The sequence below is a fragment of the Toxotes jaculatrix genome, chromosome 15, assembly GCF_017976425.1.
Source record: "Toxotes jaculatrix isolate fToxJac2 chromosome 15, fToxJac2.pri, whole genome shotgun sequence".
In the NCBI taxonomy this organism is placed as follows: domain Eukaryota; kingdom Metazoa; phylum Chordata; class Actinopteri; family Toxotidae; genus Toxotes; species Toxotes jaculatrix.
Window position 1 is genome coordinate 21,401,508 of NC_054408.1, and position 22,593 is coordinate 21,424,100.

General features: G+C 40.8%; 1 protein-coding gene across 1 annotated transcript in view; it reads right to left on the bottom strand.

Moving 5' to 3' along the window:
* Positions 1–15,340, bottom strand: part of col5a2a (collagen, type V, alpha 2a) — a 37,339-nt gene extending 21,999 nt beyond the window's left edge. The window contains exon 1 of the mRNA XM_041056572.1: positions 15,083–15,340. Within this exon, the coding sequence (XP_040912506.1) occupies positions 15,083–15,173 (91 nt within the window). The 5' untranslated portion in view covers positions 15,174–15,340. The remainder of the gene's footprint in view (positions 1–15,082) is intronic.
* Between the last annotated feature and the right edge of the window lie 7,253 nt (positions 15,341–22,593).

Genomic DNA, 22,593 nt, shown 5'->3' on the forward strand with positions numbered 1-22,593 from the left:
CTCTAACGAGCAAATACAGTCTGACGGCATGCTTTCTCAGTCATCTTTGTTCTGTTTGCCGCAAAGTATTTGACGACACTAAAAACACAACATATTTCAGCTGTGAAATTTCCTGCCTTTTAACGGACAGTAACATCCCACCGTCTAAGTTGTGGCCTTTTAAAATGAAAACCAGTTCTCCATGGAATGCAAGTGTGCATTTCCCTTCATTTGTGAGGACAGGATAGGATTAGCCTTTATTGTGTCCCTTAGGAGAAATTTGTCTTGGACATTAAAGAGAAACACAGGTGTCGCATGGGCACACTTCCACATAAACATGTACATGAACAAGCTTAACTGTTGTCTAGAAATACATTTAAGTTTTTGTTGTTTCTTTAGCCTCAAACAAACTGGACTGAGTCCTCAGTCCTTCAGTCCTTCTCAATGCTCAGACATAGCTGGGGGAACAATTTTCCTTGCTGGATTTTGAGAGATTTCAAACACTACGTGGTGGGAGAGTTTAAAATTTTACTGGAACAGAAGTGTGGTTTTCAGAGCAGTCTTAAAAACCACACCGCAAGCCTTGAGGAGAAGGAGGAGGGGAGGGACGTTCACTTTTTCCCCTCCTCTCAGCTAATTCATTGCAGGTTCCACACTTTTCCACAGACGCTGTAAAGGCGCAGTTTAATCGTGACAACGGTGAAAAGGCATGCTCCCTTCAGATGGTGACTGCTTGATCTGGATTTTCCACTAGTCAGCTAAGAGGGCAGACGGTTTCCTCTGCTGGTTTAAAACATGGAGTCTGGAGCTCTTCAACATGACTCATGTGTCTGCTCTGTACCTATCATTTGGTACAGTTCATCAGACATCAGCCAGATAACAAAGAACCCAACATCCTCTCTGAAGTCATCAAGAACTCAGCCATGAGGAAAAACCTTGCCACAACGTGATGTAGTTGGCAGATGTGAGGAAGCAAAAAAAAAAAAAAAGATAGTTTATGGATTTTCCTTGGCTAATATGGAAATACTCATACTGTGTTTGGGGAGAAACTACTGCAGCCAGAAGTCGAGGGGTTAGAAAATGACCTTATGGAAACAATGACTCATTTTAAACTGGATCTCTCATTTCCTTTAGCAAAAGAAAGAAAAAAAAGATGAGCGGGACCAATTGCAGGCCCAAAACTGACGGCCACGCTATTGTCTAATTTTCAGATTGGATGGTAGGTTTATGGAGTCAAACCAGACATAAAATTTGTTTCCATGCTCTTTCTGAACAAGTTCTTCATTGCAGTGAGAGTAACTTGCCCCAAATGACATGGTTAATACCGTGAGGAGTTCAGCCTGATTCCTTGTCCAGATGCAGATGAGTTACAGCTGCTGAGGGGTGGCTCTACAGCAGCTGTGCTTTCCTGCTCTAAAACCCTTGGTGCCACGGCCAAACATAAATCTTCCCTCTGTAAAGGACCTTTAGTTCAACCTGTGACTTGTCCACTGATAAAGCTGTCCATAAAGCCAGCCGGTCCACGAACATCAGTCAAGGCCTTTGACACATTAGCCCAAAGCCTAAGTTGTAATGGGTCAAAAACAGGGACACCCACCTTTGGGCTCACATGTCAACACAGTGTTTTGCTTCAAAGTGAATCTGCACCCTGTGATTATCCCTCACCCTGTTAGCTTTATTAATGACTGGCACAAGGATTTTAATATGTAAAAAAAAAAGCATCCTGTCTGTTCAATATCCAGAAGCATGGAGGATTTGCTGGATTATGTTGACAGGGCTTGAAATCTAAAAGAACGCTCTAGTTTGAACATGCTCTTCACCTTGGCTTCCACAAACAAAGCTCAGTATCTCAAGGGAGGAGTAAGAAGCTCCAGCCAGGAAAGTTGAAATGAATAAGTAGCTTGCTGATTACATGTCTAGGCTTTTCCATCAACAGGCCCCATCTCCAATGGGTCCTCCTTTAAAGAGGCAACCACAGTTATGAGCTGTTCCCCTCCCATGTTCAGCTCGGGGAGAATTGTGGTCTTGCAAAATTACAACCCCCCCACCCCCTCTCTCGCCACTTATCTATTCTGCTGACGGACTCCTTACTTTCTGTTGCCTTGGATTTGATTCTTTCCTGTCTAATAACGTTTGTGTTTTAGAGGAGAGCTGGTAACTGTAGTACAAACCTGCAGGTTAGAGTTGCCTACAGAAAAAAATAACCTACACAATAATCCTGTGTATTCAGTTAAATTAGCTGTAGGGGGGAACATGGCAAAAACAACCATTTAAAAGATGGATCACACATGTAGCAACATATTCTCAAGCATCCTTCATTTCTGTTGACATGAAATATTGTGAAAGCGAGATCCTTAGTCGTCAGTTGTACCAGTCAAACAGGTTCTGTTTCTTCACACCATATGGAAAATGAAATTTACAGCATGTAAGTGGACTCATTATGAACTAAATACGCTGCACAACAGATGGCGTGCTCTAAAATGAATAATTTGCTGTAATTAGAGAATTAAAAAACACAAGCTGTTGCAAATGGAAACGTAAAACTACTAAACAGTGAATGTTCTTTACTACAAATGCAAAAGGCCAAACACTCGTTGGCCTCACCTGAGGCTCTCACCAAGGTCAGGGTCAAAGTTCAAATCCAAGGCAATCTTTTCCTGGTCAGGCCTACACTGGTCAGCCACAGGAACGTGCTGTGGTTATGCAATTTTCATACAATATAATATTTATGTCCATGTTACTCTGTAGACCACATACATACACATTCTCTGGGTTTGTTTTGTTTTCCCTGCTTTTCTGCATCAAATATGGCACAGTCTGACTGTAACAATGCCGCCTTTTAAAAGCAGGTACACTTTTTGTTTATGTGTTTGTGTGAAATTTCCTCTGAGTCCAGAGCGATGCTCCTAAATGAGTACTTAACCTCACCAGGTGGATGTGTTTGATTTGAAATCAATCTTACACAAAGTCCTGGTAAACTCTCAAACATGTGGTTTTCATATCCTCTCAGATGGTTCCAGTGCACATTGATCAGTCTAAATAAAACACACTGACACACTCCACTAAATTTGAATAGTGTGCTGCACAAACCTGTCCTTTACTTTGGGATATTTGCCTTCACTCACTTCATAGACAAATACTAGAGCATGTACCTGCAGTAATGTATAATAAACTACCGAATGAGTCAGTACAAACCATCCGGCCATCAGCTGTGAAAAACATTCTGACATTTCCTGTTGCTGTTGCTGCTCCATGCACATAATCAGTGCAAGCTAAATAAATACCATCATTATCTAATCGCTACTGATATAAAAGTAGAAAAGTGTTAATTTGAATAAACAATAATACGTTTGGCTGGCTCATGTAAAAGCAGCTCTGCAGCAAAGGAAAATGGGTGACGTCAAAGATTCCAGTTTACCAGAGCCAAGCGTTAACGTATACAAGGGGTCAGAGCGCCCTGGTGTTTTACATCAACTGAGCACACAGCCAGATGTGGAAGAATAAACTGTGGATTCTGCGCACAGAGGAACTCAGAGGAAAACTGTTCCCTGCACAATATGCTCTAACTGCATGATCGAAACACAGAGAAATACAATGAAGGCCTCTGTTTCAGGGGCTTTATATTTATATAAAAACAAATGTCAGTGATATACGGTCACCTACGGATACTGAGGATGTTGGCTCTTTGTTCCACTGAGAATTTGGCACCACTGTGGCAACTTACAAATTTATTCATAAACAACTTTGGGGGCAACAAAAGGTTGGTTATGAAAATTGCCACAAAGTTATATTCTTGTAGAATAAACCTCTGATTAAAAGGATTTAATCGATCTTAGATTTACTTTTTCCTTGCCCTAGTCGTCTTTGATGGATGTGTAAGCTCCTGTTCAACATGGATTATAAGATATACTGTACATGAAATTTACCTGACGCTCACATGGTCCTATCTTGGAGAGAGTCATGAGATAGTACTCCTCATGAGGATATCAGTTGATGGTTGTGGGCATTAAAGTAGCCACAATTTGTTAAAGACAAAAAAGATAGCCTAACTGTAATCTTATTGCTTAATGTCAGACAATTTGGCCTCAGTCAAAAAAAAAAAAGACAAATCTCATTTAACCCATGTGGGATCGAGCCATGCAGATAGTTTCAGATGCTGCCAGTGTGCTCTGTGGTTTATATAGAGTAGCAGGGACACTGTCGTTGTTGCTTTTGTTCAAATGTCCCTCTGGCTACTGTAAACACCACAAACAGTTAACTGTCAGTTAAGCTTCATGTCATTGGAGTTGTGGCAAAAAATATCAGGGGCAGATAATTCAAGATTTTTGCAGTTAATCTGAAATGATTTCCATGTTTAGATACCACCAGGAGTAAGTGAGAAAATATGTGTTTTTTTGGTTTTGGTTAAGCAGCAGTTTAAAGCATTAGAATCCATGCTCTGCACTTTTCAGCATGCTGAACACATCTGTTTGCCTTTTCAAACACAGACCGACGTGCTGGCACAAAATGTCTGTCTCTCTCTCTCTGTCTCTGTCTCCCTGGTATCTGCATCTCACAATGATGATGTTACAGCACATGAGCATTATCACAGATGGTTGATCATTTAGTTGCCTACATTAACATAACATTTTACACAACACTGTCATGCAGAAAATTACATATCAAACTACAGAAGTCCAAACAAATGCAACACAATGTATATATGTATACATGTATATATAATATACACACAGTATAGAGTAGGTACAGCTTATGATCACAACCTAAAGATGAACGGACGCTTCTCATTTTGAACCTTTTCTAACAATCTACATTGTAAAAATCGAATGATGGAAAGCACATGTTCAACCATTATCATTCTTAAGGTGGGGAAGGACTTGGAGTTGTTTTATGAGACGTCCTGTATTAGTAGTGAGGAGCAACCCCAAAGGCAACAAGAGATTTATTGCCTCCACATTTTGTCTGACCTCAGTGCTACAGCAGTTTAAGGAAGCTGCATCCTCTCCTCAAACCAAATGGCTGCCGGAGGCTCCTTTTTAAATCCCACTTTTTCTTTCGCATTAGCCTGTGTTTTCTCATATCCTCGTCAAGCTCTCCAATCTCCCCTTCTTCCTCCTGATCCCTGTCAAAGCATAAGGCCTCCTTTTGGACTTTACCTTCACGCAGGGCTGGACTGGCCATCTGGCCGACCGGGCACTTTCCCGGTGGGCCAACGTACCTTTTGGGCCAACACAACTTTTTAACTTTTTACTAGCCACGGCAGTGTGACTGATATTGTTTTCACCTTGTGAGTTTTTTGTGTGCACGTGTATGTGTCATAATGGCAAAATGGGGCTCTGGAGACACCACAAAGGCAGTTTTGGGTACTTTGGCTTTTATATACCATCAGAGATGGGTGTGGTCCAAACAAGAGTGCCTGAAGTGGGGGCGGGGTGGGAGTAGGGAAGGCACCACTGGCCCCTGCACTTTATACCCCTGCCCACATTCATTTTAAGTAGCAATATTCAGTTTCTATCATTCCCATCCACTCTGAGACATTAGGTAAAACTACAGAGCATCTTGCGATGGCATCGCTTGGTTTGGTAGACGCAGTAAATCTTGTACAGTTCACCTGTTTTCACCAAACTCACCTCTCTCATCACAACAGATTTTGTTTGTCTCAGTCCAGCCCTGCCTGCATGCTCCTCTCTTTTTCCCTTTCCTGCTCTCCTTTCCTTTGCTTTTCCTTTTCTATTGTGGCTATTTCAAGTGTCTACTTCTCTCTCAATCGCTTTCCCCTTTGCTCTTTTTGCCTCTGTCTCCATTTTGTTATTCTAAAAGCTCAGAGAAATGATTCAGCTGCTCGGCCACGACACCAGCGTACACTGCATCATACGAGCAGCCCCTCAGGCAGAGGATGTTTTCTATAAATATTTACATTTTCAACTGGATTGCAGATTGTGAGGCCCACAAGCTTGACATTATTTATTTTTACATTAGGTTGTGAGATTTTTCTCTCGTCCAGAAAAAAAGATTGTAATCTCTGTAACAACAGGAGAAGTTAATTTCAAAGACTGACATGATTATCAGATATCAGTGCTACTATGGGACCAACTCCCTTAAACAAGCTGGAAAAAAAACCTCAGTCTTTTTCCTCAACACTTCACCTTACAACCTCTCTATTAAAAAAGATCTGAGGATATAAAAGTCAGTAGGTAAAGTAGTGAGTGCAGGGCCTAATGCCACGACACACTGCAAAAGTTTTCCAGTGCTGAACATTGCATCATGGTGCATCCAAAACACAGCTAGAAGGCTCTTGTTTGAAAGTTATGTGACATGATTTACAAAAATTCAGTTTCACAAATGGGTTACAGTCCTGAAACCCCAACACTAAGCCAATGTTATGGAGAGGACTTTGGAAGCAGAGACTGAATCTGAAAAGAAAACAGTGTCTGAGCAGATGTTTAGGCCAAAAAATCCTCCAAACATTTTGAGATATGCTTGATTTGGCCTCAGTCCAGTATCATCTCGAAAATGAAAACCATGACTTAATTCCAGGTGAACCACATCAAGTGCTGTCCTAGTTATCTGTTATTACTCAGCCTAACTAAAAGCACAGAGGAATAACAGCCGGGGTAGTTTCCAGTGACTGCAGGTACAAACCACCTGGGACCTGCGACTGCCAGCAGCTAGTATTAGCTGTGGTTCATATTGGCCAGATAACTGAGCACAGGGAAGAGCCTGAGAGGCAGCCGACACTGCGGGGCCCCTTCCCTGTGGTGACATCACTCAGGCTGAAGCCCCGGGGGGATGCACAGAATTTATCACTTTCCCTTTATTGCTAAATGGAGCCCTTGAAGTTTACTCCAGCCTGCATTTTTGTAAATGCTGGTGACAGACAGAGACGGAGAGGTGACGAGGTCAGAAGGGCACTGTCGTGATACGGTTTAGCTTAGTGGGGTCACTGAGGCCCGGCTGAGAGGCGGCCACAGGGATCTCCTTTCAAAAGTCTGCATCTGTGAAACTTGCTAGAGCCGACTGACAAATCAGCTGTTGTGATGAAGAAGAATCATACTGGTTCATATTTTGACAGAGTATTAAGCGTGGCTCAGGTGGTACAGCAGGTTGGCTGCTGATCCCTAGCTTCCCTGGAACCCAGGTTACGTAAAGAAGGGCTCCTGAAGTAAAAACTTTTGCCAAATTAAACAGGGAGCAGCCAAGAGACAATGACAACAGCAACATTAACAACGCAGTACAGAAAGGCCAAAGATATATTTGTGGTCTCTGTTACATAATTTACCCACTTGAGAGCAGTGACAACTTTATTTTTCAACTGAAACATGTTCTGCTCAGCACATAACTTGGTCACAATTGTTCATGTGATGTGTTGATGTTAAAACTATTAAACAAATATGTCCATTTTTAAAAAATCTCTTAAATCCTGTTTTCAGTGTCTGTAAATATCCGGTATCAGTCAGGTTCTAAGGCTCTGATGACTTTATACATCTGGGGCACCTCTTTGTGGCTTTTGACAGGATAAATCAAAAGGTGAAATCCCACGTTATTTAATACAGTTTAATGTTTTAAAGGAAATTATGTCCAAATTTAATTGTAGGTAAATCTACTTACGAGTAAATGCTCTCTCTCTCTCTCTCTCTCTCTCTCTCTCTCTCTCTCTCTCTCTCTCTCTCTTTCACACACACACACACACACACACACACACTCACACAGAGACCTACATAACTCTAATGAGAAAAGTATGAGGGGTATATTCCCACCCATGTCCTTGTGACAGTGCAGCAAAACAACATAAGTGCAGCTACCAGTGAAGCACGTTTTTACTGAGGGTGTTCTGCGAGCATTCTTGCAAGCAGTGGATTATTTCTTGGCAGACATGTTGCTGTTTGTTAGCTCTGACTCCTCCCTTCTATCAGTAACAGTTACATACTTTATTCAACATGTCATCAACAGCTGTGTGAGCTTCAGAGATGTCTTCCCAACAGGAGGAGTCCAACCAGAAAAAAGGCCATAATCGTAGTTGTCTTCATTTCATAAGTGCTCGCAAATCGCCAGCTGACCTAATTTTGATACAAGTGAAAGCGTTAACATGTTTCTACAAAGAGCTGTCAGTGCTTTGTTTTACTTTTGCCCTTAACATTATTTTATTGTTTATGGGTGCACAAAAAGGCAAGAAAGAAAGTTCTAATGAAAAAAAAAAAAGTTTTTATCTCATATCTTTCCTCCATGAATCACAGTGGTCATTAACTACAACCAGAGCTGAAGCGTGCTGTTTCAGAGGAAATTCCAATTTGACATGACTTCCTGTGCTGGAGTTAGCCCAGTCTGTTGCGATGCACCAAACAGTCCTCTGGGCTTCCCTCATCGCCACTTCTTCCACACGCTTTCATATTCTCACTCTTGTTTTTTCTCTCATTATAGATTCCAGCTCTTCCAGCTCCTCTGTCCCCGCCTTGACTCCTCTCTGTCCTCTTCCTCCGCCTTTCTCTTACATCCCTGTGTTCTTTCCACTCTGATCTGCAACTGTGCCAGTACTCTTTCTTCCTCCTCAACCCCCTCTCTCTCTAATAGTTATAAAATTTTCCTCTTTTCCAGTCTTGTCCCATGTTTAAAGCTTGTGCCCCTAAATACCAGCCCACATCAGTGGAAGGCTTACAAACAAGAAGGAGGAGAAGATTACACAGAAATCTATAGTCAGAGCCTGTACTTGGAGCTCTGATTTAGCCCAGGTAAATAAAGACTGGCATGATGCACAACACGGTTCAAGCTGTGTAAACCTGAGGTATTTGTTGGTGTGGAACTGGTTTGGCTGATTGAAGCCTGAGTGAAAATGTCTATTCACCACAGCAATTACAAGGTTATTGTGCTGGATATTGTTTCTTTAGGCAAACACATGTGGCTTTGCTTTAATTCTCAAGTATATTTACAAAAATGCACAGTGCCAGTATTTGATGTCATTCATATGGATATAATTTTAAAGCAAGTGAACTGTAAATGCCAACATTGGGATTTGTTGTTCTCGTGGTTGAAAAGCTGGAGCAGTAAGGATGCTCGTGAAGACTAGTAAGTAAGTAAGTGCTAGCTGATTTTAATTCAAACTAAGTCATCTCATGTTTTAAGTTAGCTTAGCCATTTTAGCTCCATTCTCAAAAACTCCAGGACACTTTTTAGACCCTTCTCTGCAGCAGCAGTTTACCCATTTGGTGAAATCATTGAGGTTAAATGGTAGCCATGAGTCACCGGCTACAAGCAGACATTTCCACATCTCATTGGTCTGGCTCAATGTGAGAAGCGTCTGTTTGGGAACATTGACTGGACATTGCAGTCTGTGGCTAAGGGGCAGCACAGATGCACATTGTGTTAAAAGAATGCGCCCTTCTTTTTACTGAATAACTTACTTCTCTACTGGACACGTCTTAAATCCTGTCACATAGAAACCTCAATGGCTAATGTCATTTTGATGCAACAGGCTTTGATCCAATGACAAAAAAGTTTCTAAATACCACATCTGATTTACTTTGTTCTTCACAGAACTCAGAACAAACTTGATGCTGCTCCCAGCCAATACACATCTGCCTTTACACAGTATGAGTGTGATTGTAGATGACATTTCAAGAAACATCATACCCTCTGCTGAGACTTGGCAGTGCTGCACAGTAAAGACTCCAGCAGTATGAGTGTTGGATCTCTACTAAACCTAATATTTTTCCCTCTGAACACGAGCCTCTTGATGAACATCCATGTTTGCACTATGGAAGACCATTGTACATTTATCATAATGATTCATTTTGTCTCAAATCCACTCTGCTTTAAGACTTTGATCTGGTATAGAAATATTAAACAGGAATTCCATCATATTGGGTCCGAGTCAGTCGAGGCATCCATCATTCACAATCAGCATTAAGTAAAAGAAATCCACTGTTTATTTTTAATGTTTCTGGAAATAACCTCCTAACCATAAATTAATCAGTTGTGCCTTCGTACTACTTTGAACAGCCTGCAGTGATGTAACTCCTGCAGTGTGAGCTCCACTGGTGGAGGACCACCTGGATTCAAAAGTACCTCAAGGCACTTTACTGCGCTTATATGAGGCTTTTCACTGTTAAGTCAATCAGCTGTCCAACAAGTTGTTAAAGGCCTAAACATATCTTGGGCCACATTGCTAACCCTTGTCACCCACCAACACCCATGTAGCTCCACTTGTTCACCCTCAGAAGTTGTAATATATACAACCTAGCTACAACTTAGAATTTAGGCTAGACCACAACCTGCAATTATGGCTGACAGTCACCATTTTGTGGCATTGAAACAAGTCAGCATAGCGTAGAGAGAGAATCTGACAGATGGTATTATCACATTTTTCAGAATTTACGAGGTAACGTTCAGGGAGGTTACATCTAACAATGTGGGTGTTGCTTAACTGAGATCCAGACAAAGCATGCAGCCATTATATTTCAGGGACTCTCTAAAGCTTACACGCATTTCCTATTACCACAATCATCTTTAATTACTAACAATGAAACTCTTATTTGCTTAATTTGGAAATTCTAATCTAATTTATTGAATCTTTACCACACTGAAAGCACTTCACCACAGAGAGGGAGAAAAGTTCCCCAGATGAGACACAACTTCTCATAAAAGCAGAAGATCTAGAGCAATTATAGCACCCTTTGAAATTGTCACCAGGGGAGAGGCAGAGAACATGTTCGAAGGGACGGCTACATTACACTAAGACTTGCCAACCTACAGAGGATAAGCTGCAGAGGGCAAAAGTCATCCTGATCTCCTGGAAAAACTACAACCAGCTGTATAAACACTGTTAAGGCAAACTTTGCTGTGCACCACTGATGGCTGACTTATCAAAGCCATTAACATGATGGTCATGGTTGTTTTCCTGGCATTCAGGGGTGCACAGTGTCACTTTTTGTTTGTTGAGAGAAATACAGTCAAGAGTGCCCACATTAGAAACTAACAGTTACTTTTAGGAATGATTAAAGGGGTATTCCAACAATTTAGTGCTGCACGTCCATAAAGCTGGAGGACTGACAAGAGGCAGATTAAAGAAAGAAGCAGAGGATCAAAAATCCTTTTATGCCTTAGTATTGATCAAGCTACAAAAACGCTGGATCCTTCGTTTCCCATAACTGAATAGTACCTTTCTCTAGACCTTCCCTGCCTAATATATGATGACTTCTTTTAAACTCACCATCTCCAGGTTGTAATACAGACTTTATTAAAGAATAATAATAACAGTCTCATTCATCTCATCTGGGTTGTGTTTTGTTTGTTCTGTTTTTTTCAGCTGCAGGTCACGTGCAGATTTACTGGCCAACCTCTTGCGCTTTGAATAGTATGGGGTGTATTGCTGGGGACATTTTTAATCAGAAGGCAGATCAAGGCAATTACAGCACTTGGAAAACCCAGCCCATTCTGTGTTTACATTCTGCCCTGTCATCCTCCCACATGGACAGGCTGAGAGGATCACAGGGAAGATTGGTGAGTAAGTGCCAATCAAGCACTGGGAAACCTGACAGGAGGAGCCATAATTGCATGGCTTTTAAACAAATAGTTACTTTAACTTGAACCTGTGGAGGTGTTCAGTGTAAAGATAAGGGAGATTACATGCTCTCAGGCTGTTTAGCCGAACCGTGAGCCAGTAAGTGTCATATCTATAGCAATACTGACATGTTATGTTTTACATTTAACGTCCTCCCTTTCCAACCTTCTCTAAGACTTTTTTTTTTTTTTTATATATTTTCCGAATACTGCCAAAGTGACTATTTTAACATCTGGAAGTCATCCCCCCACCCCACGCCTCCTTTTGCTGACTGCAATAATCTGGTTTATAAGTAGTTCCCATGGAGCAGTCCTCTCAGGCACAAGCTGCATTAAAAATCTATCATCTCCATCCTCTGTGCCACCAAGACATCCCAGGTTCAGCGCCAGACATCACACATCAGAAAACTGATAAAACGTCGTCTTCCTCAAACTCAACACAATGTACGGATCTCGTGAGCCCGACCCCCTTAACTCTGGAAGAAAAGAGGCGTGTAATCAAGTCATAGCTCAAAAATGCAGCATGTGTTTCTAATCAAAGCCGTCTGTGGACCTGGTTGAATTCACATGTTTGGATGTTTCAGCTTTGGTAGAAAACAGCCCATTTGTTGCGATGTCAGTGATGTGGCAACAACAACTGGAACCAATTTAGAGGACAGAGTGACCTAATGTAGGTTTGTTGATTTGGAATACCAGATTTTTGCTTTCAGCTTGTATGTTTCTCTCAGTGAGGGAAAAAGTGTTTTGAGTTGATTTGCGTTTTGGCTGTGATGACTATCAGAGATGTGGTGATGATGAGACAAATGTGACCCTGCTAACAAACTTTCAGAAAGACTGAGTGTCTAGTCTCTTTGATGTAAGGCGCTAAGTGGCATCTTTGAAGATGTTTTACAGCGATGTCAGCGTCTGGGACGGGTAATGTTCCAACTCTCACATACACGCAGAGGCATGATTCTCTCTGGCTAAACTCTGGGCACAGACTCCTGTTTTTTTGTTATTGGAGTCAGTGATCATTGCTGTTTTTTTTTTTGTTTTTTTTCCTTTTTCCATGTTCACATCCTTAAACCTTACTCCAAATATTATTTGAACACTTCTGCTTCTTCTAATATAGGTCGTAGGTTTTGTATGAGGGCTGTACTATATTTTTATCCTGATAATCTATGCTGGCGTCACCGGTTCCAATTGTGAGCTTAAAGTCTGCTCCTTGATCTTATTTGCCAACTTGTGTTCCTCTGCAAGCAAACTCTCCACACATGTGCAGGCATATGACTTTCATCTAGAGCTGTGTAACTGTACTGACTAAAATTTTCAACATTTGCTTTGGTTGCCTTGTTTTCAGTCTCAAAGCAGCATATTTGATAACCTCAGTGTCCTCAACATAGATTTTTGCTGACTTCATTTTCTGAACAGACTTGGTTTAGAGAATTCTGAAAGTATGGGTCTGCTTACAATTATGTAGTTTCATCAACATTCAGCCACAGTCAATTGGCTTTTGTAATTTTCCATACCAATGTTCCAGTTAAATGGAGTAACAGTAGTAACCATAGCCATGGTCATATACAGTATTTCACCTTTTTTTTGGGGGGGGGGGGGGGGGGGGGGGGGGTTTGGGGAGTTGGGGGGCCAAAGGTTGGCTAGCATCGCCTCTCGTCACATCACAGCTACACAAATTGCTAAAACAGATGGAATGTAAAATCCCAAGAAATCTGCACATCAAAAACCATCGCATACAAATGTAACTGGTCAATGTGTGGAGCAAGCCTCCATCGCCCCCTCACACACACACGTACAATGTCTCAAAACGCTGGTGAACCACATTTTCCCTTAGTCTACAAAAAAAAACCCATGAACTTTTCCACTGTTTTTATTTGGTCGAAATGCAATCACCTCACCCACCACTATTCCATGGAAAGAAGCCTGCAAGATCACTGTGCTGTTTCACATGAACAAATATGGACTGAGACAGTCCCTCAATGAGGGTGGAGAAGCTGATTAAAACAAAGCTTCTAAGAACTATTGCACTACTTAACACAAACATAAATCAATTCACAATCTTTGTCCCTGATTATTTCAGATCAGCAGAGTGCTGCAGAGATCTTGTCTCATGATCATGTAAAGCGTCCTTTTTAAATTGTTTAAATTGTCCGTGTTGGTGAAAATCAGTTTCACTGCAATGCTCCCTCATTCCTCAAATGGTAGCATTAATATTAAAATTCAGTTATTTCTTCAGCACAGTGGAAGTGTGCGCAAACAGGACGTGACACGTTTTGGGCCCTGTGCTCCGTTCACCACAGGGTGGTGCTGTATCTGGCTCCACACTATCACACAACTGTCTCTGCTCTATGTGAAACTGAACTTAAAGCCAACTCATTTTAGTTAATGATATAATGAAAGAAAAACTTAAATTATCCAGAGGGAATGGCAGCTTGAAAAAATAAACAACGCTGTCTGCGCGGCACTGCTCAGCGCTAAACTCCGGCAGGGGCCCATCCAACCAACTTTCCAGTGCTCAGCGTGGCCCATGACATCATACACAGAAACAACACAGTCCATGTGACGACACAAGAGATCAAACACTGCAGCTGAAAAAAAAGAAAAAAAAACAAAAAAAACAGGGGAAGCACAGTTCAAGTAAAACAAGAACACTCAGGTGTTCCAGCTCTTGGTGTTGCCAGCTGAAGGCATCAGCAGCCCCACAGTCTCAGTGACTCAGAGAATCCAACAGCATCTCTGCTTCTCATGTCTCCTCACATCTGCCCTGAATTAACATGCAGTCTGTGTTCCCTCTGAGGCGCGTGAGCTCTGGTGCTGAAATTCTTTTCGCAGATGTACAATGCAGTCTGAATTGAGGGGGGTGGGTGGGGGGGTGGTTGTGCTAACACTTAATGAATGTTCCAAAGTGGCGGAGTGGTGCTGGAATAATGTAAAACCGCAAAGGTGCTCGTTTTCCCTCCTCTGCACATTTTCAGTGCCTGAGGGTGACATCACTTGCAATCACTGACAGATGTCCACGGACTGTTTCCTGACATACAGGGCTCATTTGCCAATTGCAGATAATCCACTCTGGAGCTGCTCTCATCTTGTTTAAATCTTCTCTAAGCTCCGACTCTTCAGTGACCAAGTGAGGTTTGTCTCAATCATCACCATCAGAGATGTAACTTTACTGAACACGTTCGTCCTCGCTCTTTCTACATTTTCAGCTGCTATCCAATAGAACACGAGGCAACAGAGCAAATGAAGTCATCATGTACAAGGAGAATTTACTTTGGCACAACTAAACCAACACTAGGAACTCAACATTATCTGACAAATCTGTCTGAAATAACCTCTCTATTAAACAACAGCACACCTGTAGGAGTTTGTGTAATAAATTACTTTAAACCACTGAGGGGAAAAAAAAAAAGAGAAACAACTAAACCCAGCTTCTGCCTCACAGTTTGCACAAGCCCAAACAAAAAAGTCAAAGGTAGTGTTTGAAGGTCAGCCAGCTTCACACATTATAACCAACAGCAATTAGGTGTTAAAACAAACAGCAGAGGGATTCACTTACCACTGTTCCCGTCTTGACATGTAACAATCAAAACCTGAGCTACGGAGACCACCAGAAAAAGGAAAGTCCTTAAATGCACGAAGCTCATCATGTCTATAAGAAAGACATGAGCCTTCCTTGTGTGCAAAGCGAGGGGAAAAGGGATAAGAAGAAGAAAAATGCTCAGGTTATCACTGCACCACCATGAATACAAGAGTGCCTCTCCTTGTAAGCAGCACGCAGACCCAGCCCAGACTGCGTGAGTGCTTTTTTTGTGTAGTTACAGCTTTAAATGAGAAGAATGCTGGCGAGCCTAATTTTCCTCCCCCTTTTGTCAGCCCTCTCCCATAACCATCCTCTCACAGGCTTTTGTGGCTGTGGGAGAGCTACACCCATGTTCACAAGTTCTCATAGTTTCCAGTGATTCTCTCTGTCTGTGTAGCTATCTCAAAATGTAATCCCTCTAACTCTGACTCGCAGAAGGAAAAAAAAGATGCCAGTGAACAGATAAGGAGAAATGACTTTGCTTGTTTGAAGATGGCACTGATTTTTCGCCTTTCTTCAGAAGTGGTTGCTAAGCAAGATCATAAAAGTGCTGTTTTATTGCAGTCTCTGGGGCACCAAACAAGACACAAAGTAAGCCGAGAATCCCTTTTTACAGGGCAATTAAAAGTAAGAATAGAGTTTTATAACTCTTTTGTTTTCTGATGAGAAATTGTCGGCAAGAAATTGTAATATACAAGATTGTTTGTTCACTTATTTGCTTATAAAATTAGTGGGGTCTCTTTAGTTAGACGGTCCTGGGACAAAGGTACAGACAGAGGGATAAAACCTGACAGTCACTTTGGGTGGCCATGATGGTAGGTGGTCAAGTTAGAGAATCCAGAGAGTATTTTTAGAGAGAAATCTGAGGTCAACACCTCTTGACTTATGGTGAGAACATGGAATGTGCCCACAGTGCCAGCACAAGTTTTACATCTGATTAGATAGTAAAATTTAACAAAGAATTATATAATCTGTTTTTCAATCCATGATATACGATGCACGATAACTGACAGGATTTGTTTACAAGCTACATTCCCCCCCCCCAGAAGACACGAAGGAATTTGTTGTAGTTTAACTCTGTAAATCACTACAAAGAAGGCACTGATTCATCTTTGGGAGAAAGAGAAAAAAATCCAGCACAAGGATTCTCTATGGAGTGATTTTTAACTGGTTCATCCAGTTATGGTGAATCTTTTTTTATGAATAATACAAACATGCAAATATGTTTGGATACAAACATGATGTTATGATGAGTTTACTCGTATTGTACTTTGAACAACAACTCTGAAATTTGAACAGAGAAACCATGAAGTCAGAACAACTGATGTGACACTATACGCTTTATTTTTAGATGTAAATTACAGCTCCGACAGATTTGTGTCTGTCTGCCAATTTAAATGAATTCACATTTATTTATACTCAACTAATTAACACGCAGGCTTCTCACACACAGAGGTTTCTCTCCCAGGCTTTGCCACACGGGGCTAACCCTGAGCTGTCTGACAGGAAACAGCTGTGTGCCGTGTTCACAAGGTGCTAAAAGCATCAGGTGATTGGCTTTGCATCAGACAGGGTGTGTATGTGTGTGTGCTAATGAGAAAGACAGCTGTTTTCTTGTTGGCCCTGCCCACAAACCAGGTCAGCCAATTCATGGTCCCTCTGCTACAGGACTCACAAGAAACACTGGTGATATTTTCTCTGAAAACTGAAGAATAAAGGAAACAGGGCACTGCTGACTCTGCCAGTTGTCGCCTGTTCGCCAAAGATTTTGTCATTAGAGACACTGTTGCCAAAGGGAGTGTAGGTGCTCAGGGAATCAGTTTGTGGAAATCTCTGGTTTGTCCCCTCAATACTGACCTCCTACCCTGTGTGTGGCTGTCAGCACCAAGCCCATTTTGTCCTCAAGTAAATCTTTAAAAATGGTTGTACTTTCTTTTTGTAAATAGCTACTAAATAACTTCCTAAAACAGCAGGACACTTGTCTTTAGGAAACATTTCTCAAATTGAAGTCAATAGTCGGTTTGTTGGGGACTATTTTCAGCGCATTAATACACATTTGGTTGTACATCAAGTATTTATCGCTTATCGGTTTGTGGTAATGGAGGAACATGTCATCCACTCCACAATAATGAAGATCTGTAGCACAGAGTAGAAAACTGTAGCTGGATACATTGTACGTTAGTTAGGATCAATTTGCTTTTGGTTTTGGTCTTTTACTGGAATTTATTGACAGTGAGGAAAAATACAGAACATCTCTAGCATTATCTTAAATTTGAACCTGCAGACAAATAGTGCATTACCTTTGATTTTAACACCATCAGAGTACTGTGGAGGATACTCAATGCATCAGACCAACCCTGACAAACCGGCTTCTGCAACCTGAACAAAAAGAGTTAATAATACAAATAACTAGACATTTTAGTGACAATGGTCTTTGTTTCTGTGGAATGAACGGCTGCTTTACAGCAAGGTTCCCTCTTCAAGAACAAATCCAAGCCAGAGGTTTGTTCTTGAAGAGGGAACATGAGACTGTTTCTGCAGAGTTTGAGGAAGATTTCTCAGGGGAATATGTGTATTTCTAAAATAATATGAAACCGCTCAGTCTGTGGCTTGCATTCTGTTTTTGTTGCATTGTTGATATTATAAATAAATAAAAATTCCATAGACAAATTAAACTCTGTCACTATGCACAGTGATTTTACTGTACCAAATCCTTATGTATGAGGGTTTTGAATGCACAATGTGCATCTGCTTATTATCCAGCAGGCTGCAGATCAATCTACAGGTCCTGGTTTCTTTTTACATAAAGGCACAGAGTCATGAACAGATGCCAGGTTCTATCATTACCTTGTCACCACTAACATTAGAGAGAGAATGATTATTACAATTTACATTTCTCGGGTGGGTTTTGGAGATTATTATCCAACTCTGCTTCCTGCCTTAATACTTATGACCTTTCTTGACTGGACTGTAAAATAAGACTCTCCTTTCTTTAGTCCAGACTGAATGAAACGGTGCAGGCTGGGTAGGCTGTAGGGTATCAGGTCATGGTAAGGTAAGATTTGGCCAGAATGGGGACTGAGTATTTGGTAAGATAAGTTTCCTTTAGGTACTGTATATCTATGTTTTTCTACATGGAGCGTGGACATTGCCACGGTAAAGGATCAGATATATCTCATTTTACAGAAAAACATCATCTGTCTGGCAAAGAAATATAAATATATATAAAAAAAACAGCCCATTGTGCATGAGATGGCTCACTGATAGTAGCACAGCTCACCCCATGATATTATCTACCAGCAGTCAAGCATAAGTCCTGATTTTATCACACATGGTTATCTGTTGCAGTTATCAGAGTTTTTTTTCATTCAGCACAAAGACCTGGCTTCACCACAGCCTTCCACAGTAATTCCACTATTTCGGCTGTAGACAACAGTGGAAAGCCACTGCAGTGTTAATTTTGAACTTTAAAGCTTGTACTTGACTTGGTTGATACTTGATTTTTTTTTTATGTTCAATTCATTGATTTTCATTTAGCTCATTAATTTAGTTGTTTTCAAGTAGATAATTAAATGTAGAAGCTTGCACTGATTTATTGTGTTTATTGAAAGCAGTGAGATTTTAGAACAGCCAGGAGCTTTGTTAGCAATGCAACACCCTTCAGCTGTTCTAAAGGCACTGTAATCGAAAGCCCACATCTCATAGTAGGAAAATCACAGGTGTTACCAAGCATGACTTTTTTTATATTCAGTGAGACAGCGTGAACAAAACCTGAACCCAATCAAAACACAAGCAGGCGAGAGTGAGACAGCTCATCTTCTGCTGTTCTTCTTGTCTGAGTCTGGGTTGGAGTTTGTATTGCACTGTACTGGGTGTGCAGCTTTTCAAGAAAGCAGAATTTGATTTTGATCCAAGGACATTATTTTGATAAGGATGCTATGGAAGGAAGTAGTTTTAAAAAAAAATCTGCTGAACTGGGACAACTGGCGTAATCCTCCATTTCACTCCATCTCTACCCTGAGTAAGAAACTCCTCTTATTAAGATTTTTATTTTCTTTGTAATGCAGAGGACTGTGTAAAGTGAGATGGTATCCAGTGACTGCCTTCTAACTACTGCCCTGGGTGCCTAAACTGTATCACAGCATGCTTCATACATTCTGTAGCTAAAGTTGATGACAGCAGTTACTACAGCAGTTCCCCATCACAATTTAAGATAAGATAAGAGAATCCTTTATTAGTCCCTCAGTGGGGAAATTGTTTTCTGAAAGTTGTTTTGAAATGTTCATTTTTCTTTTTGTCTGTGGACTAAATCTTTTTACTGAAGAAAAAAAAAACCTAACAATGTTTATTCCATGCTCCATTTTCAGACATCCCAGGTGCACATGGATCTGACAACACTGACAGACACTGGGGGCTTCTTTGATACAATCCCAAATAACCTTAACTTTGTGTTTAACCAGAGAATGGAAATAATTAGCAGTGTCTCAGTCACCAAGGCTACGCCTGCCAAAATATTGCAATAAACAGACTCTGCAGCCAGAGCTAACACACCACCAGAAAGCTCACCATTCCCCAGAAAGTAGTTGTCTATTACCAAGAAGAAGAATCATTTCCACCTAGGATTTTCAAAGATCACATTCAAATCCACAAGACGGAATTCCTTTTACTCCTGTTTCTGTCTTGTAAACTGAGCTATTGCATTGGACAGGAAGAAGGTCGGAGCAGATGGAATGCACATGGGGCCTGTTGTAAAATGCAGACCTCCATGTTGTATATCAGAATATATGATCCTGTCAAACAGTCACACAGAAATTAAAATAAACCTTTAGATGATGTTCCTTTTTGTAAACATCTGATACCCACTGCACTATAAAATTATATTAATAATAACTATTCATGCAGCACATACAGTATATATAGCACGAGCATCATTAGGAAGAATTAGAAGACAGTAAAATTTGTGAGAATAGAAGACATGTGTAAAGTTAGGTCCTACGGGAGATTTAAAAGCAAACATGATGGTCAAGGGATAAATGCTGACCATCAACCCTGTACACAGACAAGAGCGTCAATATGTCTGTCCGACATCTGAAACTTTCTGAAACCATCCATCAAGCATTCACACCCTCACCATTGGTCAGCTGTGTGAAGGTCAGAAAGTGCCAAGGGCTCTAAGCTCTCTTTTTCCAGTCTTTGTATGTCTGTCACTTTTCATGTGAACAACCAAGTGCAACACTATGACTGTCTTCTGGGAGAGACTGTCCAAAAAGCAAGGGACCTTTGTTGCATGTCATTCTCTGTTTCTCTCCCCCATTTCCTGTCATCTCTCTACTGTTGTCTAGTAAAGGTGTACAATGCCCCATCCATCATTATGTAAAAAAGTAAAACACTGAATTGTGTATTCTTAATGATTCAGGCAGACTGTTCCAGAGTCTGGAGGCACTGACCACAGAAGCATGATTAATGTATGAATGTTTGGGAAGTTCAAGGAGAAACTTATTGGCAGACTTGAGGGTACATTCCAGGGTGTAATGAGTCCAAAATGTAGGTTGGAGCTGAGCCATTAACCACTATGTATGTGATTCGAAAAATCTTATAAAATCAATTCCAAATTCTGCTGGAAATCTGTCCCTTTTTTTGGCATTTGGCATTGATAAGATGCTGCTGTGTTTTGGGCCACTTGTAAAGGGGGGTGGGGGGTGCTGTCAGCTAATGTGAGAGTTGGGAAAGTTGCAACAAGATGAGATAAAAGCATGAAATACCTAGTTTTGTAAAACAAAAAACAAAAAATTTATTGTGGATATAATATCATGGATGAATGTTTGTATTTTGACTTTGAGTTTTGTATTGCTTTTTGAACCAGATGATGCCAAATTCATATAAAATCACATAAAACCGTTTCTTTGTAGCACTGAAAGTGAAACAGCTGAGTGGACAGGCAGAAAGATTTGACAGAATTCTCCCAGGCAATGTAAGCTGTGAGTGGACTTCCTACAGCGGAAAAATAAAACCTCCCCTGTGCTATCTCCTACTTGTACTTCAAGAATCCTCCTTCCACATGAAACTAAGCCTGAATCTCTGGCTGCCAAGGCTGTGATGACTTTCCCCTCTTCCTAACATGTAGTTTCATGGTCCTGGCTCATCTGTTAAAGTCATCTCGCCCCAACCCCCCCTCTCCTATCCCAGAAGACATTTGAGGCCAGTAAAATAGAGATAATAACAAGACACAACTTGAAACAAGAAAATCTGATTTTCTTACCAGAGAGAAAAGCACGTCCAAGGTACAAAATGTCCAACACAAACAAACTTTTACAATATTAGGCCAGTATTTTTGGTTTTTGTTTTTGTCATAAATCTGCTCTGGTGAAACTACAGACATATGTCTGTCCGCATGAATTATATAATGTCTTTGTTGTAATATAAATCAAACAGATTGGGACAGATTCTCTGTTTTCAGTGAGATTAATGAGCCACAAGGGTTTTAAAACATAACACGTATTGCAAAGGCTGTATTACTACACTTTTAATTTAAAAACAATATGAACATTGGCATTGGGCTTTTAGAATGAGTCTTTACAATTTCACACTCCCCTCTTTGGTTTTTGGCCTTAACAAATTGCCTGTACGGTCCTGCAATCGAGGATTAAACTGTTCTCACCTTAATTAGCTTCTTTGATCATGTAATCCAAGAGTCATCTGGACTGCAGGGGTATGTTGTTTTTGGCATGAAGCACATTTCTGTCAAGTGTAAGTGAAGGAAACTTTGTAACCTACACCAGGGGCCCACCTCGGTGCCCACATATGAACACCTTATGCTGCAGTGAACCCAGGGTCGACTTCCTTTACCCCAAAGAGAAATGAATTGTTTCCTCAGTCTTCCTGCTGAACCCTTGATGCAAGGGCACAGGATCCTGAGGAAAACAGACCAAAGGAATCTATGGCAATGAGTGAGTCCTCAATAACAGCGACTGCACTTCACTCTGTCACTGAAATATAATGCAGAGGAAATTAATTATGTCCTCAACAAAGGAGCATTTGTTCAATCAAAACGAGGTTTTCCTAGTTTCACAAAGTAAGTTTCGTATAGTTTCATTAGATGTGTTACTCTGTACAGTATATACTCACATTAGTAAAATCATTACATTATTCTGTAGTTTCAGACAAACAATTTTACTTTATGGGACAAATATCCATAAGAGTAAAGTTAAAGCAGCATTAATTGATATTTCTGGGCCACTTTGGGACAGGAGAATTACTACCCTATGAAATTTATATGGTGATTGTATTAGTGAACACATTCAGACATGAAGACATGGAGCAATATTGACATTCATTTTAGAGCCATGATTGTGTCCACATGTCAGATTAACCCCTTTTATCTTTGTTTTGGTCTCCACCAACTCTTGAAAGAAAGTTCTGGCCCTTTATCTGCTGAATGCGCCACTATGTTCACCGGCTAGCAGCTAACTTTATCTGCCAATCATTTG